A 26429-nucleotide genomic window follows, 5' to 3' on the forward strand; every position below is an offset into this window, starting at 1 on the left:
AAACCCAAGGGGAGGAAGAAAATGATAATGATAAAGGGAGAAAAGAATAAAGTAGAGAATAGGGTAGTAGAATGTATAAACAAATCCAAGTTCTATTCCTTAAAATGATCAGTATTATATGTAGTTTCATAATTAAAGGGGAAAATACACATAATTTTCTACTGGAAAAGGCTATAATCACATATATAAAAAGACATTAAAAATAATAATGGGTGATGGTGCCCAACTCTATCCTTTGGGTGACCTTAACTTCTCTAAGGTTTGTCAAATCTGTCTAGTGTTAGTATTTATTTACTTCACGGACTTTTTGGTAAATGTTAATTGGAATAATTACTATGAAACATATATTTTTAGTGTCTGGTACCATAAACTGTTCAGCAATTGCCATTATTAGAATTTTTTAATATCTGGAGAGACTAGATGGCTTGCTAGGAAAAGAAAGTTGACTGAAGAAGTGGAAAATCTAAACATTCAACCATATAAGAAATTGAAACTATATCAAAAAATTATTTCCAAAAAAATATCAGGCTCCTACAGTTTTAAAATATGTTCACAATTCTTTGATACTCCTCCTTTCAGGAGGTGGAGCTTAATTCTCTTCCCACTGAGTGTGGCCTGAGCTTAGTGAGTTGCTTCTAACAAACAACATGGCAGATGTGTAATTTCAGAGACTAGTTCATAAAAGGCACTGTGCCTTCTTCTTTCTCTCTCTCTTTCTTTCTCTCTGTGGTTTTACTTGCTCTGGGAGGAAGTAACTTTCCCATCATGAGGATACTTGAGCAGCCCAATAGAAGACACACAGTGAAGAACTAAGGCTTTCTGCTAACGGCCATGTGAGTGAGCCATTGGAGTGGATCCTCCAGGTTCAGTCAGGTCTTCAGGCACTGCAGCCTTGGCCAACAGCTTGTCTGCAACCTCATGTGAGCTTCTGAGCCAGAACTACCCAGATAAGCTGATGCTCCTAACTCGGATCCTCAAAAGCTATACAAAATAGTACAAGTTTGCTATTTTAACTGATAAATTTTGTGGCAATTTGTTATATAGCAATAGATTAACAAATACACCAAAGGCTGGTTTTTAGAGGTGGGCACTGTGATTTTCAGTTTGCAGTGCATATTCCTTGAGCACTGGTCTATATTCAGGTTGGCCCCTTGTTTGAAGAACTGACTCTACCCCTCCAGTCATCACACTTCCTTGGGCTTCAGTTTCCTGCAATCAAATTCTGAGTTTAAAAGTTTATCTTTATAGTCCTATTGTGCTCTGAATTTCTTAGACTTTTATGCCTTAAATTTTTCAACTGCAATTATATACTATGATAAACAAACACAGATGTGTGGTTAAAAGAGTAGCTGAAATTTAATTGAGAAGTTATAGTACAATTATAGGAGTTTCCATTGTGGCGCAGCAGAAACAAATCTGACTAATAACCATGAGGTCACAGGTTTGACCCCTGGTCTCACTCAGTGGGTTAAGGATCTGGCGTTGCCATGGGCTGTGATGTAGGTTGCAGATGTGGCTTGAATCCTGCATTGCTGCGGCTATGGTGTAGGCCAGCAGCTTTTAGCTCCAATTAGACTCCTAACTTGGGAACACCCATGTGCCATGGGTGTGGCCCTAAACAAATTAACAAACAAAAACAAAAAAAAAAACCCAACAACAAAAAAAAGAAGTTATAGTACAGTTAGAGATTTATCAGAGAAAAAAAATAGATGAACAATTTTCAAGGGAGAGTACATCTCATACCTTACTTAGCTTTATTTTTTTTGGCCCCAGTACCTGACATACAGGAGATACCTACTGTCACCAGTGCCTAATGGTCATTTGTGGCCCATATTATAGTCCAAGTTGGTTGCTGGAATAAGGCTTCTTAACTAAGTGCTCACAGACTATAATTCTTTCTGGGCACTGAAGTACAGTGTGTTCTTGTCATGATGTGGGAGCTCCACTCTCATTAGCATTTAAAAAAGAACACTTATTAGCTGAACTACTAAATGTCCTTTATACAATATAATGAGTTTCATTGAAAAGAATCACCAGCTTAGCTAAGGAGAAATTTAAACACTTCGCTATCATTTATGAATTCAACCCTTCTAGGATGGTATTTTTAAAGGTACTTTGAATGAAGGGAAGAAGAAAAGTGGTAGAAATCTTGACAAAAGAAATGTAATTAGAGTTTTTTTTAAAAAAGGCAATTCTATGCTTTATGAAGATATCTTTGATCTTACTTCTCAGAAGCCAGGGAGGCAGGGGCATTGTTGCCCATGACTTTCTCTCTCCACTGTGCCTCAGAACAGGTAACTGGAATGGAACGTGCTTTTGTTAAAAGTGACGGAGGAAATTGCATAAAACCATAATCAAAACCCACTGTAATGCAAATCAATAAGGCAGAGGCACACTGCGGGAAATTCACACAAGTAATGGAACTGTACTTGATCTTTCTTTCGGTATCTTGGGATCACTCTAGAAATTTGCTTTATACATCCAAGTCATCACTTTTAAATTAATGCATCATATCAGAATGAACCATAAAACTATTAATTAGCATATATTGTTTCCCTTCTATTTTATCTTGGAATGTTAATGGTCATCATTCATTCATTTATTAATTCAGTAACTCCTAAATCCAATTCAAATCAGATGGTAAATTTCCATAAATTTTTCATATGGATCACAATATTGTAAGAGATTTGACAGCACAAAAATATATCTAGAGCCACAAAAGGTTAAGGTAAATTTAGATGCTACATATGCAAGTATTTATCAGAAGGAAGTGTGGTGAGCAGTGAGATTGATGTTATAGACTGATATCACTTCTTCCATGATGCTACCTTCATTATCTTTGGAAGCCAAAAATCTGATTATTATCATCTCTATACCTAAAAGCTTTAAGCAAATATTAGCCTTATAGAATATAATTCTCCTAAACATAGCACAGTGAGAAACTAAAATGTCCCCCTGAACTCACATTTCTATTTTATTTTTTAATTTTTAAAATTTAAAAAAAATTATTTATTTATTTATTTATTTTGCCTTTTCTAGGGCCTTTCCCGAGGCACATGAAGGTTCCCAGGCCAGGGGTCAAATCAGAGCTATAGCCACCGGCCTACGCCAGAGCCACAGCAACGCGGGATCCGAGCCACGTCTGTGACCCACACCACAGCTCATGGCAAGGCCGGATGGATCCTTAACCCACTGAGCAAGGCCAGGGATCGAACCTGCACCTCATGGTTCCTAGTTGGATTTGTTAACCACTGTGCCACGATGGGAACTCCCACTTTTCTATTTTAATTCTCTACTGTCCCCCACAAGTTTCCCTTTCTTGCTCACAACTATGCCAGCAGCCCAAACACACTCCTATCTACTTCTCCAAGGCAACCTGAGCCCCAGTCAGAGGGTGCCACCTTTTCATTTCTGAGACTTGTCCAGTTCCTTCTCAGTTTTTTGATTTTGCATACTCCTTTCTCTTTGCTTTCATTCCCCATGAGGTCTCCAAGCTTATCTCCTAATTATCTTTATACCCAACTCCAAAACACCCAACCCACAATCAACTTCCCATGAATACCTGGCTTCCAGGAAGCAATTCAGTCCCCTGGTTCCTGCGACATGGTATGTACCCTCTATGTTACCACCTGTCACATAGGATTCTTGTTTGTGCCTCTGTGTGCATGTGTGTGTTACCTGCTATATTAGGAGCTCCTAAGGGTGAGAACTATGTTTTATTTGCCTTTGTCTCCCTGGCTTCTACCGTGGTGCCTGCCATGCAACAATGTGGTGCTTAGTCTACACCAAATCCATGCTTGAGAAGAAAAGCGGGGAGGTTCTTCATTCAAGCTGAGACTGAATGGTAGCAACATAAGCTCTGTACTTTCCACCCCAAAGGCAGGCAGTCTTTTAGGAATCCAATGTAACCAATCATATAGGGGCAGAGAATTTTTCTAGGAAGAAGTACCCAGCCCTCAGCAAAGCTTTAAATCCCAGGATGAATCCAGGACTTTGATATTTGATTGCTTCATCCTTGGATTTGCTGTGACAACTTATTAAAATGATCCACCCAGGAGTTCCTGTTGTGGCTCAGCAGGTTAAGAACCCAATTAGTATCCATGATGATGCAGGTTCAATCCCTGGCCTTGCTCAGGGGTTTAAGTATCCAGAATTGCCATGAGCTGTGGTGTAGGTCACAGACTCCGCTGGGATCCAGCGTTGCTATGACTGTGGTGTAGGCCAGCAGCTATAGCTCCTATTTGACCCCCAGCCTGGGAACTTCCATATGCTGCACTGCAGCCCTAAAAAGACAAAAACAAAACAAATACGCAAATAAAATAAAACGGTCCACCCAATGATTTGTCAGCAAGAGCCAGGGCAAGCTCTGATCCATTCTCTTATCCTATGCATTGCAATTTGTAAACAAGTGATCCCTGCCCCACCGAAGTTTGGAAGAGGGAACCAGATGAATATCTTGTGCTCTATGCCAAGTCACAGAATATTAGGTTTAGAGCAACATCCTTCGAAGCCAGTCATAGAGTTCAATCGTTCATTTTACATATGAGAACACTGATGCTCATAGGTGTATAAATTAATTACCCAAGGTCCCATGACTAGTTATGGAGGTAAGGGAAAACTCCAGCTTTCTGAACTCTCTGTCAAGTATTCTTTCAACCACATTGTCTGATTTCTCCCACATTCCAAATCTTTTTCTTGAATTTTCTTAAAAAATTAAGCACAGCACATCCAATTTGGCTCCATTGTCTTTTTTTTTTAATCAGAAATTTAAATTTGGATTTGCATTGCTGCCTTTTCATTCAATAGTGATAAACACTGAAAATATCATCTGGAATGAAAATAAAATAAGCATCTGTAAAGAATGCGCTATAATGAAGATGTCATTGTTTGTCCATAAATGCTAGGCAAAGAATCTGGCTTTTCAAAAATAAACACATGAAAATATGTATGTCCATCCCAATCTGTATTTTAGTAAAAAAAAATGCACTGAAATTGTTACACTTTTGAATACGATAGAATTAAAAATAAGTAGCTAATTAGCTGAAAAATTAATAAAGACAGCCACTTATTCATTCATCTATCCATCCATTCAAAGTTTACTGAATAAATGATGCTAAGCCCCACAATAGCTACTAATTCCAACTACTAACCAAAGAGTATTTAGTAAGAGGCAAAATAGTTTGAACTACAAAGTCAAAGAATCTAAGTTCAAAATTTGCCTCTACCACTCATAAGTCTTGGCAAATCCTCTAACACATAGTCTTCTTTATTAGTCCCATCAGCATACATAAGTACTGTTATTCCTCCCATCTAAAAAATAAAAAGAATTTTCTTTTGGTCTCATTTCTCCCTCCACCTCTCATCTAATTTCTCTGCTCCCCTCACAGCAAAACTCCTTTGAAAGACTTGATACACATAATTCCTTTCCTCCTATCCTTTCCATTCCCTCCCATTACATTCAGGCTTTTACTCTGACACTATGGTTCTTACCAATGTCACCAGTGACATTCATGTTCTTCATTTTACCTGACCTGTCAGCAGTATTCGGCACCATTCATCATGCTCCTTCTCAAGACACTCTTCATTTGACTCCCAAGACACCATACTTTCTTGGTTTTCCTTCTACCTCCTGACTATTCCCTCCCAGTTTCCTTTGCTGGTTCCTAACTTCTTACCATCATTGGAGAGCCTCAAAGCTTGGTACTTGGATTTCTCCTTTGTTACTTCCTTAGATCTCATCCAGCCTCATGCTTTCAATATCATCTATATATGATAACTTCAAAAATTATACTCCTAGTCAAGACTTTTCTCCTCAACTCCAGAATTCTATATCCAACTGGCTATCGACAGCTCTGCTATGGTAAATAACATACATCTCAAATGTAACAATACCTGGTCCTTGATTGTTGCTCAAAGTGCTATCTTGCAATCTTCCCCAGGTAATAAATGGCACCTCCTTTCTTTTCAAATTGAAATTGTGTCATGCCAAGCCTGAACTTAAAAGCCCTCAGTGTTCTTCTACCTCGTTCACTCTCTGGGACCTGTCCCTTGTTACCGCTCTGATCCTGTCTTTCATAGACACACCACCTTGGCCACACTGGTCACTCTGTCTCAGGGTTTTGTTGTATATGTTGTTCCTAATTGCTGGATAGCTCTGTCCCAAATGTCCACCCTATCTAAAAGAGCAAACCTCTTTCCTATATGCACACTCCTACCTCCCTTCCTTGCTTTATTATTATCCTTATAACTTACTATGAATGCACTGTATGCTTTGCTTATTTATTACTCTAAAGGTCCTCACTAATAATTCTTTTTCCTTCACTCTCATACCCAGAACCTTGAACAATGGCTGGCACAAAAGAGGCTCTCAAGAAATATGAGATGAATGATTGCAGGTAATCAGTCACAATAAAATCTACCTCTTAGGTAGAGAAGTAAAAACTAAACAAGTACTTTGTGGGAGTTCCAACTGTGGCTCAGTGAGTTAAGAACCTGATGTAGTATCTGTGAGGACGAGGGTTTGATCCCTGGCCTCACTCAGTGGGTTAAGGATCCAGTGTTGCTACAAGTTGCAGTGTAGGCTGCAGTTGCTGTGGCTGTGGCATAGGTGACCCCTAGACTGGGAACTTTCATATGCCCTAGTGTGGCTGCAAAAAAAAAAAAAAAAAAAATGCTTTCTACATGTTAATGCATCATAGATGTTAATTATTTGAATTAATACTATATGCCATGTATGCCTATTGGGGTAATTTTTAGGTGGAAACTGCAGGAAGGAAAGCAGAAGTTCTAGTTAAAAGAGATGTTAGAGAAGTACATGGTTTTGTAAGTCAGCCTCAGGCAAGGATGAGACAGCTGATGGAAATACCCTGGAGTTTGGCGCAGATCACAAGCTCCCAGGCCTGCTAGGGGGGTGAGAGCATGAGGAATAAAGGGTTGGGGAGCAGGCTAGGACTTGTGTGAGTGGGGTCATGGGGGCTGTATGCACTCTTCCAGAGGGTTCAGGGTGAGACCTCTAGGCTTACAGATTGCTATGTGCTGATGTCCATCTCAAGCATCTCTAGTGGTTCTCAGTTTCTTGGGCAAAAGTCAGGGCTTACCATATTTGTCTGTCTGTGTCTCTAGAGCTAGATGTGCACACCCTAAAGGAAAAACACTCTCTCTGAGTACAAGGAAAGGGATTGTGGCCTGTGTTCATATAAAACTCTTTACACACAGAGTGATGTTACATGTTTCTTTATGGGTTGAAGGAAAAATCAATTCACCTGAATCTAGATGGTCATCATCGTCAGTTATAAAACATATTTTAAAGTAAAACTGCGATTTTAAAAGTGCACTCTAATTCTTGAAGCTATAAAGGATATATTAAATCTCAAAATCTTGGTATCCAGATGTAGCTGTTTGATTAGCTGGTATAGGCACAGTCCATGAATAAAATTCCCTTATAAATCATATTACCTAATGATTTTATAGCACAAAGTTGATTTTCATAGATTTCCCCTGAACTTCACTAACTGATTTCCTTCACTCCCATTAAACAGTTCTGGGGATGGAGGCAAAGAAGCTACTTCTCCCACTGACAATGAACACAACTTGGGGAGATGCAGAGCAAGATAATGTATTCTGTAACCATGTTTCATCATATAATACTTTATAAACCTTTCCTGTTTCAAAGGAAACAGTGGCAATCTCTATAATACCTGCCTTAGCTTTTCTTTACAATTTCTAATTGGTTTCCCACATGGAATTCAAACTGCTTGACACATTGATGCAGATGTGGCCAAGGACTTCGGATCTGTGAAGTTAATTAAAGGACTAGATCTCATTTCTTTTAAAATGATGCCCAAATGTCCATTGACAGATGATTGGATTAGGAAGATGTGGTATATATACACAATGGAATACTACGCAGCCATAAAAAAGAATGAAATAATGCCATCTGCAGCAACATGGATGGAACTAGAGACTCATACTGAGTGAAGTAAGTCAGAAAGAGAAAGAAAAATACCACATGATATCACTTATATCTGGAATCTAATAAATGGCACAAATGAAACTTTCCACAGAAAAGAAAATCATGGACTTGGAGAATAGACTTGTGGTTGCCAAGGGGGAGGGAGTGGGGTGGATGGGGAGCTTGGGGATAATAGATGCACACTATTGCCTTTGGAATGGATTAGCAATGAGATCCTGCCAATGAGATCCTGCTGTGTAGCACTTGGAACTCTGTCTAGTCACTTATGATGGAACATGTGATGTTAGAAAAAAGAATGTATATATGTATGTGTAACTGGGTCACCATGCTGTACAGTAGAAAAAAAATTGTATATAACTCTTTAAAAAAACGGTGACCTCAGACTCTAGATACTAGAGTGGGGAATGTGTATGTAGAGGTATGCATGTGTATACAAGCATAAATATGCATATATGCTATGTATGCATATATTAAGAGAAATGATAAATAGAAAAAGAGAGATCCTGAGAGAGAAAAAGTGAGGAAAGGTATGAGAAGGGAAGGGAAGGGAATTAGCATTCATTAAGCTCCTACTATGAACCAGGCACCCAGGAAAGAAGGCAATGGGGGAATAAAGATGGCGGGATCAATTATCTGGATGTTAAAAAATGAACTTGTAAGAATCTCCTTCCTTAATGGAAACTACTGTAAAAATGGATGCTGGCAGCCCATCAGGGAGGGCTTGTCAAGCCATTCAGAGGAGAACAGAAGGCTGTGGGGCACTGATTTTTGGCTTTGTTGCTCTAGGTGCTGGGCTGCTATCTCGCCATGAGATGAGTGATCTTTGAAGTTCTGCTGAGCAGTCTAGATAGCATGACTTAAAAGTGCAAGTCCCTAAACAGCTTCCCAGAATACAAATGCTCAGAAAATCATAGGAGGTCAGGAAAAACCAGCCGAAGATGTTTCTCTTTAAACGCTAGAGAATGCTAGCTGTTTCCATAATTAAAAAGATCCCATGGAGTTCCCGTCGTGGCGCAGTGGTTAACGAATCCGACTAGGAACCATGAGGTTGCGGGTTCGGTCCCTGCCCTTGCTCAGTGGGTTAACGATCCGGCGTTGCCGTGAGCTGTGGTGTAGGTTGCAGACGCGGCTCGGATCCAGCGTTGCTGTGGCTCTGGCGTAGGCTGGTGGCTACAGCTCCGATTCAACCCCTAGCCTGGGAATCTCCATATGCCGCGGGAGCGGCCCAAGAAATAGCAACAACAACAACAACAAAAGACAAAAGCCAAAAAAAAAAAAGATCCCCAAAGAGTATATATTGGCGGTTTCAAGGCATTGATATCAGTTTTTTGTTGTTGTTGTTGTTCATTTTTTCAAAATAAAGGATACTTAACATTTCTGTAATTGCATCTTTTGAGTCTTCTGATGGGCAGAGGGTGAGTGTGACCTTACTGAGTCCCTGGGTAGGTGAGAGATGGGGTCAGGTCCAACTGAGCTTGGGACATGACAACAAGAGAAGAATGCAAATAATAGCCATTTTAGAGAGATTTAAGATAAGTCTTTGAAAACTGTTTAGGAATTCCTAGTCAATTACAGGTTTGCTTAGATGTCTCACTGGCTTTTTCTACACCCATTGCCCCAACAGCACATCAGATGTTCTCAGCATCATTGAACCTATTATAGGAGCCTCTCTACTCCATTTCCATTTTGGGATAGATTGTAACCATTTTGTCAAAATCTTCATCATTTTCTATATCCATGTTCCTTTATATAACTTTACAGTGGTCTCCTGCTGTGGGCTAGTGACTTGCTCAGCCTCTTGACCTTGGGCTCAGCCATGTGGTTTTCTTTGCCTTTGGATGTTTAGGAAATGTGGTGCAAGGAAGGGCTTGAAATGAACTTGCACACTGGGGTTTGTTTTTCTGCCAGGTGAAGAATGATCACGCATGCACTGGCTGCAGTGCTCCAGCCAAGCCTATCCTAGAATGTAGTCTCACCAATACCACAGACAGTGAATCAGTCTAGCTGAGACAAGTAGAGCCACCCACATCAACCTATATCAAAAGAGTTGAACCCTGCAGATGCATACTAAACAAGTGCTTATTGTTGAATGCCCCTGGGGTTACTTGCTACATAGCAAAAGCTAACTGATAGAAGTATCATTTGATCCATGCTCTTCTTGTCTGTCCGAGTGATATTTTTAAATAGAACTTCAATTATTCTAACATTACTCTACCTAAGATGCTTCAATGACTTCCTGTTATAGGATGAGTGATGTCCCCTGAAATTCATATGCTGAATTTATAACCCCCAGTACTTCAGTATCTGACCTAATTTGGAAATAGAGTCATTGAAAATGTAATTTTTAAGTTGAGATGAGGTCATAGTGGAGCTAGGTGGGGTCCTATTCAAATATTACTGATGTCCCTATAAAAAGGGGAAATTTGGAGACAGACATGATCTCAGGGAGAATGCCATGTGAACATGAAGGCAGAGGTTAGGATGATGTGTCTATAAGCCAAAGAACACAAGAGATCCTCAGGAAACCACCAGAAAGGAAGAACAAGCAATAGAACAGATTTCCCATCGTAGCCCTCAGAAGAAATTAATCCTTCCTATCTATACCTTAGCTTCCAGAACTGTGAAACAGTAAATTTCTGTTAAGCCACTCCCCATCACCTTTAGGACAAAGTCTAAACTTCTTCAAAAGTTATGATGGTCCTTCCATAACCTGGTTTCTGGCTGTGTGTGTGGTCTCATCCCTCACTATATTCCCACTAACTTCAGCCTCACTCCATTCACTAGCCACACAGAACTGTTTAAAGTTCTCCAATCACCTGCTTCAGAGCTTTTGCCCTGATGCAACCTTGGCCTTGAATGCCCTTTCTGCTACTTCTCATCTCCTACTGGATGTTACATCTTTACCTAATTAACCTCTATTTGTATTTAAAGCTCCAGATCAGGCTACCATCTCCGGAAGCTTCCTCCTAACCTTCCCAATCCTAAGCATGAGAGGAGGCCCTATCAAATTCTCCCCAAACAAACTCTACAGATATTTCTATCACAGTACTCACCACACTTTGATTAAGTAATTGCTCATTGCACATCTTTATCCTCCACAGACTTGACAATGAATCACTTAAAGGGTCTGCCCTTTTATTCCTAGGACCTAGCACAGTGCTTGGCACAGAGAAGCTATGCTGCGAATGTTTGTGGAATGAATCTGTGTTTGTGTGAAAATACCGAAACAGATGTGTTCCTGGCATATGGGAGATACATTCTGCTTGTGTGACAACTGGCAGTTGAATTTACTTGGAAATGAAAGCACCCAATTAAAGACCAAACATTAATTCCTTATTCTTCTTCATTTCCTTCTTTCTATATAACTACCCAATCTCACATGCTTTATAATGCTTTTAGATGTAAGTGACTGTGAATTATTACTGACAGTGGGCCTTTCATCTTTAAGACAGACAGTTTCCATTCCACATTTCTCAGGAGGGAGAGACTATTATAACTATATTTTTGCTTACTAAGAGAATTGTTAATAGTTATTCTGAAGGAAAAACAATCTATAAATATCCAACCTATAATGAAGATTTAAGCTTACTTTCTTTACTAATCAAATTCTTTCTGAGTCCACTGCCAGAAATGCCACGTAACCATTACACTGAGAAAGGACACAAAGCCTATAGTGAGTTTTTTCTTTTACCTGTTTAGTCCTCATTTTGGAATCCAACGACAGGTTGTTGTAGGTATAATGTGCTTGTGTGACTCCACAGAAGAGAACAGCAACTATCCCTGAAATTTAAAAACATACCAGTCAAAATCAATATTGTTTTTCCCATCTAAGTCAAAGGGTAGGGATATCCCAGCTAGAAAATGCACTTGGTGTCAATAGAGTTAAAATTGCTAATAATTACGATGATGAAACCTGGGTAAACCTTACAACTTACTTTAAACATGGAGCTTGCAGGATTAAAGCTAAAGAAAAATATTAAGAAGTAGATTCTTCCTGGGGATAAATGATTCTCTGGTCAAAAGTTAGGAAAGTTATACTTGGAAACCCATGAACAAAAGACTGTATAGTCAACTTCAGGCCTCTCATTATCAGTGCCAACTACTTTGCTGCATTTTATACTAAGTGCTAGCATATTTGCTTAGATATTTGCTTTCCACTGTGTACTTAAGTCTGAAGTTCCTATCATACCATAATTTAGTATTAAAAACCATAAGTCATAAACCTAAGGTATCTACAAGGGTTCTGTTGACTCTGCCAATGCTCCTACTTGCCAAGCACAGAAAGAGGTGCTTGTTTGCTCCTCTGCCTCCTTGGCACAGCTGGGGGCTCCATCTTTCTGCAGCTGAATAATATCATGAACATATCCAAGGCAAACACTCCTGGAACGTAAGCTGGTCTGTTTTTGTATGCTTCCGACCTATAATGAGCACTCAGCTGCTTCTTGGCTGGTTGCAGGATTTATTTCATAAGCCATCATTACACCCAGCTTTAAATGCTGTAAGAAGCCACACATATAGTAAATCCTGCCTGGGGACAGAGGAGTAGTAACCATGGGACATATGTGTTATTTATCCCCAGGCTCTGTTATTTTCTGTGTTATTAATGCCCCTGAACTGGGGTGGGGCAGTGATAGGGGCTGTATTCTACCTTGGATTAAAGATTTGATTAATTATGGGAAATTGAGCATAGAAGAGGGCTTTGGGAAAAACACAAGATGTAAGTATTCCTCAACTCGAACCAAGGGGATTGAATTGAATTTTAAACAGCAGAATCTTTCCAACTAAAAACACTCATAAATTAAATGCTGATGATTCTTAAGAGTATAGAGATATGTGAACTGAATACTGACATTTCTAATGAATCTGCAATAAAGAATTTTAAAGAACCAAGCATATTTTTTATAGGAAGACATGCTTCTATATATATGTTGGTTATTTTGGGGGTTGGCTTTGGATAAAATATTGCTAAGATACATTTATCTAATATATTTATATCACTTATTTCCTTTTAATATTATGCTTCAAAATGTTAGGCAAAGGAACAAAAACAACTGGGAAATTTTGCCAAGAAATATATACACAATAAGCATTTATATAGATTAGATATTTTAGGTCAATTTTCAGTTTTCTAGCCTCTCTTCAGAAATTCTAAGAAAAAAATGCTTATAAAATATCATATTTCACTCTTCACAGAATTTCTATTAAAAAAGAACAACCAGTACCAGGGAAACTTTTAGAGTCCTGAAGGACTTTGAGGACTTCGAAGAACTAGGAGGATTGCCGTGCATGTTGTTTTGGTATCAAATATTTTTCTTTCTTTACTGAAAAAAGCAATTTATCTATCTCTGCTGATTCTGCAGTCTGTTGGAGGTTTTTCTGGGTGAGGTTTAGCTGATCTCCCACTGTTGTGGAGATGTTTTGACTATTGATTTGCTAAGAAGTAGTGAATAAAAAGGAAGGGGAGTGCAGGGAGTGCACAAGTGCATACTGAGAACAAGAACAGGTACCAGAGAATTATTACAAAGGTTGGCCAAATGCCTATTGTGGGCAAGGAACACACTAGTTTTATTTATATCACCTTCTTTATTTCATTGTTTTACTCTCTCACAACATGCTCCCCACTAGCAAGCAGCCCCTCCTGTTGTGTTCTCCTTCTCAGTAAGAGCATCTCCATGCTTCCTGCTGCTGGGGACCAAACTCTGGGAACACCCTTTACTTCTTGCTCTGTACATCAGCAATTTCATTGTCTTGGCCTTCAAAACTCACCTGGAATCCAATCACTCCTTAACACACCTCCACCCCAAAGGCCTTTACCAAGCTACCATCATTTTTTGCCTGCATTACAGTAATAGTTTCCTAATTGGCCCCCTGTATCCCTTGCTGGCCTCCCACCTCCACAGTCTATCTTCCACTCAGCAACAGTGATTCTTTTTTTTTTTAGGACCACACATGCAGCATAGGGAAGTTCCCAGGCTACCAGGCTAGGGGTCACATTGGAGCTGCAGCTGCCGTCTGCATAGCCATAACAATGTCAGATCTAAACTATATCTGTGACCTACACCACAGCTCACAGCAACGCTGGATCCCCAATCCACTGAGTGATGCCAGGGATCAAACCTGCATCCTCATGGATACTAGTAAGGTTCGTTTCCACTGAGCCACAATAGGAACTCTCAGAAATTGTGATTCTTTTAAGGCATTTTGAATCATGTCAGTCCTCTGCTTCCAACTCCGTAATGGATCCCTGTAGGATCTGGGCCTGCTCCCTCCTCCTCTCCCCACAGCCCCCTGAGCACCTCTCCTACCTGCTCCCTCTTTGCTACACACTGTTCTTGCCAAGCAGGTTCCACTGTAGAACGCTTCTATGTCTGGTCCCTGCTGTCTGAAAAGTTCTTCTCCAGACATCATGGCTCCCTCCTTTCCTTAAGATGTTACATTATCAGACAGGCCTTTGCTCTGAACTCTATAAAAATAAATCCCTCTTATCACTCTACTAGCCTACCTTGATCTATTTTTTTATACTGTTTACTGCCACCTAACATTTTATATATTTATGGGTTTTTTTCTGCCTCCTTGCACTGCAGTGGAAAGCTCAATGAATGCAGCATGATTCACTGGTCCCCATCCATTAGAGCAATGCTAGGTACATGGTAGGCACTCCACGTATTTGTTGAATAAATAAATGAACATTCCTATCACCAGGTAACAAGAAACCAAAGTAATTTATTCAAGGTCACCCTGAAAGTGGCAGAGTTGAGATTCAAAATTCCACAGACTCCCTGTACTTTTCTGCCTGCCTGTATTAGACCATCCATTAATGTTTTAAGGTAATTTTAAGCCACCTAAAAAATATCATTTATTTATTTATTCTTTTTTTTCTTTTTCTTTTTAAGGTCTAATTGGAGCTTCAGCTGCAGGCCTGCACAACAGCCACAACAATGCTATACCACAGCTTGTGGCAATGCTGGGGCCTGGCATGGCATCTCAGCTGATGCCAAATCCTTAACCTACTGAGTGAGGCCAGGGATTGAACCCACATCCTCACGGACATTATGTTGGGTTCTTAACCTGATGAGCCACAATGGGAATTCATAAAAATATCATTTCTGATGTTCCATGGAAAGAGTCAGAGATATGATGATGAAGATTATGTATCTGTATTGGCTGGAGATACCTTCTGAGGATATTTTCCCTAGTAGCTCCACTGGTTTTCGTCTCCTTGCATCTATTAGAACACTAATGGGCCAAGTTTCTGCTAATATTTTTTTGAGTTTTGTGTACCGATATGTCACACAAGCAACAAACAATGGAGAGCATGCCCACTTGACCAGAGTCTTGGTGTTGTAATTAAAATAAAACAGCTATGTTGATCTGACCCTTAGTATTAGCATAGATAATCACAAGTCTGTAGCTTGGTAATGAATTAAGTCACACAATTACTATAATTAGTGTGACTTAGAAGCCAAAACACATCTTGAAAATGTCTTACCTATATGTATCTATTAACTATTAAAATCTTGGCCATCTAAACAGATACAGAGTTAACAGTTTTCTACCTTACAAAAATGTGTTTTAACTGCCATTATATTTTTAAAAATCTGTGTGTGCCCAAGTTGTAACACTATTATGTGGGGCTCTAGACAACTCTCTCACATGCTCTGGATCTTGGATTCTCAGGTGTGAAAAGGAGAGGGAAGAGTGTCTCTTGCCAGTAGGTAAACTAGTGTCTCAGCTGTAAACCCACTCTCCTGTGCAGGCTCTCTGAGCCTGGGGCTGGGCTCTGCAGAGCACACCTTCCTTTGCCTGGGCCTGTAGGGCTCTGTCAGTATGGAGCCCTGGAGGAGAGGAGGATGCAGGAGGGGGGAGAAGGCCTTGCTTCTTCCTGTTTGCCTGCTGTTTGTGTCAGTTGTATCACAGCAATGGATTATCACCACGGCCTTGGCGGTTGCGCCAAGCCTTGTTTTCTGTTTTTGTTTTTTGTTTTTGTCCTTCACCTCCAGACCAGCCCCCTTGGACCCCCACAGCGGAAGAAGCAGCAGCCAGACAGTGTCCTCAGAGGCCTGAGTCCCAGCTTGGTGGCTCCTTCTTAGGAGCTTCTAGATTCTCTTCGCTTTGTCTTCTAGTCCTGGGAGGGTCGCATTTGCTTCCTGTAGTTTTTCCCTCTGTGTTGCCTTGGTGCTCTTTTTTTATTTTTGCAATTCTCTACCACTTCATATCTGATTTCCTGCATTAAACTCTGTCAATAGTCAGCTAGTTCCTCTTTTCTTATCTGAATCCTGTAGGATCCTTCTTATTCTAAATTTTGGTGGTCCTCTGAAACCACTGAGGGTGTGTCATCTGGAAGTAAGACTCCACCTGTATTCTCCTATTATAACTAGGACAATGGAAGATGCCAATGGCACCTGAGATGCCATGCCAGGTCCCAGAGGACTAGACTCAGGCTCGTTTCAATCCGACCTATGGTTGGAATTGGTGTTTTTAAAAGTGGTGAGAATTTTAGCCATTAATTTAGAACAAGTGGCTTAGGGACAGGAGTAATTAGGCCTAGAATGATTAAAGAAGGATGGCCCAGACTTGGAAATATGTCTTCTGATTCCCATTCACTGATTTTTCAAAATATGAGACCATCTTACAATGGAGTGGCTGCCTTGAAGTATGAGACTTTATCATTTGAAATGTTTGGGCTGAATGATCATCTGCCAGAGCTGCTGTAAAAAGAACTTTCTACATAAAGTAGAAATTTGAATACCCTCCAATTCCGTGGGTCTGTCATTTTCCTATATATTATTTTATTAATTCACTAGGATTAACACCTCAATTTAGACTTTTTTTTTTATGTTCAGGACAAAGAAATAATACTGGGTCCAAATGAAAGCTTTAGATAATTTCAATTGAGGCAGCCCGACTTTCTCAAAATATTTCAAATATCCTTTCAATTTTAGACAGATATCCCTTCTAAAGTAAAATTTTCAAACATATCATTATTATACCTTTGAATCATTTAAACTTAATTTTTTCAAGTAAATACGAAGTTTAAAGATGAACACAGGAAGTCTCCTCTGTGTAGAAAATGCTTCTAAATTTCTAGACCACAAACTTTCGGGTCAGAGGCCACTGCAAATGGTAAATTCTGATGTCTGTCTTAAAGTGACAGGCATATCTCACTTCAGAGGAACCCACTGCCTTTCTTTTCTATTACTGCTATTTCTCACCCCTTGTGTTGCTTGTCACTCCCAGGCTGTGCTTAATTTATAGCTTATCCTACTTTTTTCCCCATACATCAGAAGCCACTTGACCTCACCTGGAAGCTCAACTGTGGCCCAAGAATCTGTATCAGGCAAGAGAAGTGTCAAAACTCCACCTAATGCCTCTGGAATATTAATGAACATTCAAATCACCTGGGAATCTTGTTAACATGCAGATTCTGCTTCAGTACGTTTGGAGTAAAGCCCAAGCTTTTGCATTTACACTACCAGGAATGTCCATGCTACTGGTCCTGGGATCTCACTTTGAAAGGCAAATCTCTGACTAACACTTTGGTACTAAGTATCAACTCTCCTTTGCTATGGCTTGTCTTTGACCTTTGTGGTCCTTAAAATAGACTTCTGCCTTATTCTTATCCTTTCTGCAACTTGGGATAATTAGAAAGCAGCTTCAAAGAAGCAACAGTTTTTTTTCATTATCTTTTTTCTTGGTTCATAAACAACCTTCGCTAACTACAAAAAAAAAAAAAAAAATTTTTTTGTGTGTCTTATTCTCCATTTTTTTCTGTGACTTTCTAGAATTGATATGATTCTATGAAGTAATTTTAGTTTCATGGAACAATTATCTATTAATAGCATTTAATAGGAGTTAACATTTTCTTTTTCTTTATTTAAATTTTTTTAAAATCCCAGCAATACTAGAATGTAAAAGAAATTTTATGTAATAAAATTGAATATATTTTACTATCAAATAGTTCAATAAATTCTTTCCCCCTCCAAAAAAAAAAAAGAAAACAAATCATATCTTTATGTTCGTGATAAAATGTTATAAAATTCTAAATTAACAACAAGCATAGTTATATAAACATACCTATTAGGGATTTTAACTGTATTCTTTTAATAAAATTAAAGTTGAAAATGAAATCAAATTTGAAATTTTAGCTTATGAAGAAATAAATAACAATATGTGTATATTATATTTCTTGTCAAAACCAGTAAGATAAAACTTAAGGATTACTTGCAGGGAAGATTATAGTCTTACATGCATTTAATTAGAAAAAAATTGAAAATAAATGGACTGTTTACCTCAAGAATCTATATAAGACATAAAAATGGACCAAAAGACAGTAGAATTTAAAACTTAATAAAGAAAAAATTAGGAGTTCCCATCGTGGCTCAGTGGAAACGAATCTGACTAGGAACCATGAGGTTTCGGGTTCCATTCCTGGCCTCGCTCAGTGTGTTAATGATCCGGCATTGCCGTGAGCTGTGGTTTAGGCTGCAGACACAGCCTGGATCTGGCATTTCTGTGGCTATGGCATAGGCCAGCAGCTGTAGTTCCTAGCCTGGGAATCTCCATATGCCACACGTGCAGCCCTAAAAAGAAACAAACAAACAAACAAAAAAAAAAAGCAAAAAGAAAAAAATTTTAAAAATAGCCAAAGAGAACATTCAAAAAATAAGAAAAAATAGGTTTGGTCATGAATTAAGAGTTATAAAATGACAGTGTGGTCCATGGCTCTCAGGCTCTGGGGTCCCTCAGCTCTCCATCCCCCCAGGCTGCTATTCTCTGGCCATGGCTGCAGGTATACAATAGGTGATGCTGGCAAGGGCTCAACCCATCTATGACTCAGTTTTCTCATTTGGATAGCACCTACCTGTCTCACAGGTCCGTTCTGATAAAACAATACTATATACGGGTTTTCGAAAGATTTGTAAACTAAACACTAATGAGTAAGTAAATTTAAGGTTTTGCTATAATTACTAGAAATAGATGAAAGGAAGAAGATGTGAAAAAAAGGAATAACTGAGAGAAGCTCTTTCAGGAACATTTCCTATTCAGTAAGTTGCTGAGGAAGAAATGCAAAGCATCTAGTATGTTTCACACATCTTACGCCCTTCATCATTATTTGTTGCCTTCTTTTCAACACTAACTTCTGTATTAAGAAGAGCAGGTGAAAATGTGCTCCTCCCTCCCAGCAATCCAAACTTACACAATTCTCAGAAATACCACAGTTAGGGTACCAGATTTTTGCAAGTTAGCTTAAGTATCTGCTATTCATCCACGCAAATGCTGTCTCTCTATTGAGGTCATTCAATGAGGAAAGCACAGGTTATGGATGTGGGGAATTCAGGGATAAATAAACCTAATCCTAGACCTCAAGTAGCTTGATGTCTCCTACCAGAGACAACATGTATACAGAGACATCTAATAGCAGGTAGATATGCAGTAGGTGATAAGAATATGAGAATTCTGAGAGAGACTGATTTCTTTGGAGCTGAGGAAGGTGGAAGAGAAATGGGAAAAGTTTTCCTAAAGGATGCAGAGGCATTTAGGTCTTGAAAGATAAGAAGAATTTGGAGGTGCAGGGTCAGTTAGGGGATTCAATGTGAGTGAAGGTGGCAAGGTAGGAAACTGTGTGACATATACAAGAACATGCAGTTTACCAGCACACTTTGGGTTTGAATCCAAGATAGGTTAGAGAGTAAATACACATTGAATTAATTACATTTTTTCTAAATACAAAACTTAGAAACAACCAATATGCTCTCTGCTTAAAATGATCAAACTATTCATTATAGGTATGAAAGTATTTCTCTTACATTCTTTATTAATCCAAATACTCATAAAATAGAACTATAAAACATGTAGTATATCAATCTTCTACTGGTAAAACATTACTTCATTTTCTTTCTCAACAAAAATAAAATCTAATCATTTTGCTTCCATCTCTTCTGAAAAAACTAGCAGTCATTAAAGGCAACTATTAGGTTGGATGTCTAAGGTCTTGGTTTCAAGTTGTATTTATGGGGTCGTATGGCAATGACCTATGGAACCAAGTACATACACCTGGGTGCATAGGGAGTGGAGCAAGCTCAAAAATATCTGAGAACTAAAATAAATAAGGACCTTTGAAAGAAATCGAGAAGTGGCTTAGATAAAATAATAATAAGAGTTTCTGACTCATGTGTGTGCTCAAAATTGCCTTTCAGTTTGCACATTGAGCTTTCAGTGGTGGACAAGATCCCTGAAGAGCTGTTGGCAAGGACTCATTTATGCAATTTTGAACAAGAACTGGAACCAACACTTTATGACACTAACTAAAAGAGCTGTTTGAAAAACCACAAAGAGATACACAGTTAAATTCACAGTTAATTGGCAAGCAAAGAAGTTTAGGAAACAGCATGAGGAGGTCCATAATTCTTTGGGAAGAGAAACGATTCTGCTGGCAAGTAAATTTTTTCCAGAGAGATCAGTTTTGAGAGGGCAATTAATTCCTTTTGGTTAACAGAGTACCATTTACACTGCTCTCCTTGATTCCCACTTTTGGACCCTCCCAGAGAGCATCAGTACCATTAGTATTATTAATATAATGCTAGTGTGTGTGTGTGTGTGTGTGTGTGTGTGTGTGTGTGTGTACAAACATGTGCTTACATATCAAGTTTCATTGTGCGGTTGTAACTTGCATAAGAAAAAATGTACCACAAAGGTTGTCAGGAGACCTGGGATCTATTTGGTCATAGTTCAGACACTGAACTAGCTGAATGACTAGTGCAATTTAAATTCATTGCCTGGTCCATTGTTTTCTTCTCAAGGAATTAAAGAAGATGGTCTGCATTAGTGTTCTTTAAACTGGGGTATAAAAGAAAAATCACTGAAGGGTGGAAGAAAATATAAGAACTTCATAATTTTTAATTAGAATTTTTGTGCATTTTAAAGTATGTAAGTAACTTTGTGGGCAAAAAAAAATGCTTGTATGCAGACAGGTGCATGTAAAATGATTTTATTTTATTTTTTCTAATAAAGCTCAGAAACTCTGGCAAATACCTCTCTAGATGATCTCTAGGCACCTTCCCATCTTGTCTGTGATCTGAATGGCTCTTTTTACATTTGTTTCAAGATCTGATATGCAGAATTAAAGAATTACATGGGGACTTCCTGACAACTATATTACCAGTGTTCCTTCTCAACCTAGATCTCCTCAAAGGCTGGGTCTATAACTTCCTTCTTTGCATCGCCCCCAATTCCATAACAGTGCCCAGCAGACATCAGACACTCAAATGTAGGTTTTCCAAAGGGATGCATCTCTATTTCAAGAAATATTCATCTTCTCTGAAAAGGAAATGTAGGAGAAATTATTTTTGATCCTTACATACAGATATATGTTTATCAGGATTTATTGGTGGCAGAGTCTATTTTCTTCTAATATTTACATTTTCTTATGCAAGACTATTGTCATCTACAGTCTCTGCTACTGATAACATTATTCAGTAGTTTTTTTCTCATTAAAAGTTGATGAAGCCTTCATATACAGAAGCTGAAAAATAAACATCTGTCATATGGAGCATGATTTTCTTTGACATTAAATGCAGACTTGAGGGGTTTCTAAGACTGGAGAATATTGCGGTTTTGGACAGGAAATATTGATTATATCATCAAAACACAGAAAGAGAGCAAGTGAGAAAAAAAATGTGTCTTGCTCTTAGGCAGTACTCTGAGGGGCTTTAAGGTTGATGGGTTATTTTTCCATGCCACACTTTTATTTATTTTTGATCTAGTAAAAAGAGACATTTCTGACAGGTTTCTACCACCACTGCTGAACGTGAACTTGGATCTGAGAAGTCAAAGATTTAATGAAATGAAAAACTCCTTCAGGGAATATGAAGGATTCCAAGTTTCCAAAGAGTACAATTACTGTCTAGTCCACCACATTTGGCAATCCTACAGTTGGCAGCTTAATCATGAGTCTGTGGGATATAAGAGTATCAATATAGAAAACAGCACAAATCTATGTTCTTATTTCTCTATTGTCTAATGCAGAGTGTAGGCATGCACTTAAGAGATACTTCCTATCCATGATGCAAGGTTTACAAATTTCCATTTAAAACAAAAATTTCCTTCAATAATGTAGTAGTGAGTGTTTTTGCAAAGTAGCTTGAGGTCTGAAGGAGAAGAAAACTTTTCTTTCCCTTAGATCCCTGGCTTTCTATCTCAAATATTGGTGTTGGTCAGGTTTACCCTTTATTTTCAGTTTTCATTTCCTTTGAGTCAGCTAATACACATACATCAGTGTCACCTAAACTTCTAATCAGCAACCTCATCCCAGACAGTCATGCCCACTGGCCCACTGTATCTTTCCATGTGGACGTTCCACACTTGTATAGAATCCAGAAGATTTTCCAATGAACTAATTTTTGTGTCTCTCTTTCTGCTACATGCATTCATTCACTAATATCCCCCATTTTGGTTAAATGAACCATTGATCCATTTGAGAGAGGGACTGGGGATTATCCACAACCCTTCTTTCTTCTTCACCTGTATGTTAATATTCATGCCATCTATCTTCTGACAATTTTCTACATGCCTATGCAGAACATGGGCAACTGAGAAAGAACTTGCTTTTCCCTGTACCTGCTGGCATCATGAAGAGACATTAAATAATGACTGAAAACATTTGCAGTGAAGAAAGTAGAGGTAAATTTGTCCACTATTCAAGTTACATGTGCAAGGTTGTTTGAATACTGAAATGATGAGCTATTTGGTTCAAGAAAGTGCAGGTGTGAGTTAATGACTCATAATGTGAGGAGATATACTTTACACCTATGTTTATTGAGATGGTGTCGTTGCATGTTTGCCCTTGGTTCAGTGAGTTAGTTAACTAATCCCCTTGAGAATTTTGGGTGTTGATTGCTAGAGCTTGAATGCCTAATATTTTGAGCCTCTGGGTTTTATTTTTGGCTTGGAAAGCACTCAGTGAACCTCATTTTTTGGTGGATTGTTGGCTAATTAAGTTGGATTCACATGGTCCTGTCAATATGAAAGCAAGAACAGTTTAAAGCTGAGATGTCAGTTAATGACATGTATTGAGACGCTGAAACCGGACAGACTTGATTTGAGAATCAATTCAAACTAAGGTCCCCTCATGGTGATTTGTTTTATTTACTAAGATCTAGAAATATATTTCCTATCCAGTCATGCAAGGCATCTGTGGCAAGCCAAATGGAACACATCCACCTCTGAACTAGAAGCCTGTTCAGAGTTTCAGACAAGTTTTTTCCAAGCAGAGAGATGATGGAGATGAGACGTAATGAGCCAACCTACATACTCAGAGCAAGTAAAGTCTCAACATGTCCAATAATAGTCATTTCATTTGGAAATCTTTCCTCTTTGTCTATTGCAAAAAAGAAAGACTTCCTCAGGTTCCCTTTTCCCTGACTACTTATTCTACAAAGGCCTTTCAAGAGCTGATCTGACAGATAAGCAGGACCTGAGCTTTCAAGTGTCAGCTTTTGCTTATCATGACAATGTAATTAAGGCTTTGTCATTTGAGACCAACAGGAGAACATGCCTGGGTGATGGGGCTGAGATGAATAAACTGTTTATGTTGTGCTTGATGCTTGTGTGTGCTGAGTTCTCTTTGTCAGACATCTCGGCCAATTCCTTAGTGAATGGGCAGAATGTCACTTGTTTTTACTGTCCTACATTAAAAAAATTTTTTTTCAGACTCTCTAGAATCAGACTGCAAAACCCAATAGTATTATTTAGTAATGAGGACTTTTTCTTTCTTTCAGATTTTTACACGTTTATTTTCCTAGACAGAAACCATTCTAAGCTGAGTAAATAGTGGGTTATACTGTTTAACTATTTTTATGAGAAAGTGAGGGATGCTCATGGCCTCCCTCCTCCTCCTTTGCTTCCAGTGGACATAAAATATGCCCAGGAATCTAAAAATGGAAGCTGCCTTTATTACAGCAGTGCCTGGAAGCAGAGAAATCATTAGACGCAGTGTCAATGTTGCCATTAGAAATCTTACCCTTTGGGTGTTTAATGACAGGCCCTGAAAGTTTGCTTCTGGCAAAAACCTGACCCCCAAAGTCTCAGCTGGGAAACAGATTATCAAAATGAATTTTTCAAACAACCTGTCCAGCTGTGTTTTTTGGTTATCTTTATAAACTGAAAAGCAGTTTCTATGACAGGATTCAATTCCACTAGAGATTATGCTATAAATAATACTGCTGAATTATTTTCAATATTACCTTTAAGACAATGGCTCAGTAACCTAATGACTTTTAGAAAATAGGCCTCTGCACAAGAAAAACTCTACCCGATCAGAAATTAGGTAGGCATGTATATGGCAGACTTCAGAGAGGGAATACCCTGGGTCACCTATTTAGCCAAAAGTCACATTATATATATATATGTGTACAATGTCCTTCCATTTCAAAATAATAAAATCCTGTTACCTTAGCAGTAAATAAAACTGAAATATTAGTCAATAGGGTGATTTATTCCAATCCCTCAAAAGGTTAGCAGAAGAGCTAAAAACCAGAAACACACCCCTCAGTGGCTGATTTGGTAATGAGGGCAGACTCTTCCACACATGTTCTTCCTTCCATCCTCTCTCAGCATGTGAGAACCCTTACAGTCCATTTCTGTCTACATACCCTCATCCTCCAGAAAGACCTCTCACTTGCACTGGACAGTCTGTGAAGTCTTCCTGAAGAAAAGTTTTCTCAACCTGCACTTATGTACTCCCAATAGCAGAGCATCAGACTTTTGGGTAACAGAAATGCCAACCTTCATTTGCATGTCTAAAAGCCACTTGTTTCCATAAAACTAAGTTCTTCTATGTAACTACTGAACATTTTGCAGGTGCAATTTCCAAGAGACTGAGATGAGGTGCCTGCAAATGTGGCCCTTGAAGTAAAAGATGATCAAAATAAATCAAATGATCATCATCAAATTAGCAACAACTGAAAGTGAAAGCAGAAGATGTGGTAATTGGCAAGCCACCCTCACACTGAAGTGTTCGTAATGAATCTTATAAGGAGCTGAATCAAAAAGATAATGAACACTGTGCAAACTGTCTTTGTAAGCTTGATTCTTTTTGTTTGTCCATCAGTATGCACCTGGCATAAGACGGATCTAAACATCCTGGCCTAAAGGCTGTGCTGTCTTTGAGTCTCTCTTCTCTTCTGAATTGTTACAAAGTCATGCAGGTTTTTTTTTGTGGTTGTTGAAATACCTCTTGGATTATTCCTTCCCTTGTACTATTTAGGTTTCTTTGTTTGCAAGCAATAAAAACTGATTCTGGCAACGGTAATCAGAAAGGAGTTTAGGAATGACCTCAGGATTAAGATGGCGGAATAGAAGGATTGGAGCTCAACTTCTCTCCTAAAAACAACAAAATTCACAACTAAAGGCTGAACAATCTTCACTCAAATGGACCGGAAACCTTAAAAAAGATATCCTACTCCAGAAGACAAAGAGCAGGCCACATCAGGAGGTAGGAGGGGCAATTACACAATATAAGCAACCCCATACCTCATGGGTGGGAAGCCCCACAGACTGGAAAGTAACTGGTTCACAGAGACTCACCTACAGCAATGAGAGTTCTGAGCCCAACATCAAACTCTCACATGAGGGGATCTGGCACTAGGAGAAAGAGCCCCCAGGGCATCTGGCATTGAAGGCCAGTGGGGCTTGTGTGCAGGAGCTCCACGGGACTGGGGGAGATGGAGACCCCATTCTTAAAAGGCGCACACAGACTTTCATGTGCACTGGGTCCCAGGGCAAAGCAAAATCTCCATAGGAATCTGGGTCAAACCTGACTGCAGTTCTTGGAGGACATCCTGGGTAAACAGGAGTGAATGTGGCTGACTGTGAGGAAAGGATATTGGAAGCAAAGCTCTCAGGAATAATCGGCAGCATGCATTGCTCTGGAGGTGGCCATTCAGTCAGCTGCTGAGAAGCCACAGGGCAAACAAAAATCCAGGTGGGATCACAGCCCCACCCTTCAGTAAACAGGCTGCCTAAAGACTCCCAAGGCACACAGCTCCGCCTCTAATCCCATTCAAGAGACAAAGCCTCACCCACCAGAGGGAGTAGAATCAGCTCCACCCACCAGTGGGCAGGCATCAGCCCCTCCCATCAGGAAGCTACAGCAAGCCCCCCATACTGACATCAGCCACAGGGAGGCAGACATCAGAAGTAAGAGATGCTACAACTCTATTATCTACAAAATGGTCACCACACAAAAAAACCTATCAAAATGAAAAGACAGAGAACTATAACTCAGATGAGGGAGAAAGGAAAAACCCCAGAAAGTCAGCTAAGCCATGAGGAGATTCTCAGTCCCCAGGAAAAAGACTTTAGACTGTTGATGCTGAAGATGATGCAAGACATTGGAAATAAACTGGAGGCAAAGATGGATAACTTACAGGAAACACTGACCAAAGAGATACAAGATATA

General features: G+C 39.2%; 1 protein-coding gene across 9 annotated transcripts in view; it reads right to left on the reverse strand.

Moving 5' to 3' along the window:
• Positions 1-26429, reverse strand: part of SLC9A9 (solute carrier family 9 member A9) — a 685137-nt gene that overhangs the window by 261606 nt on the left and 397102 nt on the right. For all 9 annotated transcript variants that reach the window (XM_084989945.1, XM_084989943.1, XM_084989947.1 and 6 more), the window contains one exon: positions 11664-11752. In XM_084989945.1, the coding sequence (XP_084846071.1) occupies positions 11664-11752 (89 nt within the window). The remainder of the gene's footprint in view (positions 1-11663; positions 11753-26429) is intronic.

Source organism: Sus scrofa, chromosome 13, assembly GCF_054392235.1.
Source record: "Sus scrofa isolate SSC_HxYL_T2T_F1_AM1 chromosome 13, Sscrofa_HxYL_maternal_Yorkshire_Landrace_v2.0, whole genome shotgun sequence".
In the NCBI taxonomy this organism is placed as follows: domain Eukaryota; kingdom Metazoa; phylum Chordata; class Mammalia; order Artiodactyla; family Suidae; genus Sus; species Sus scrofa.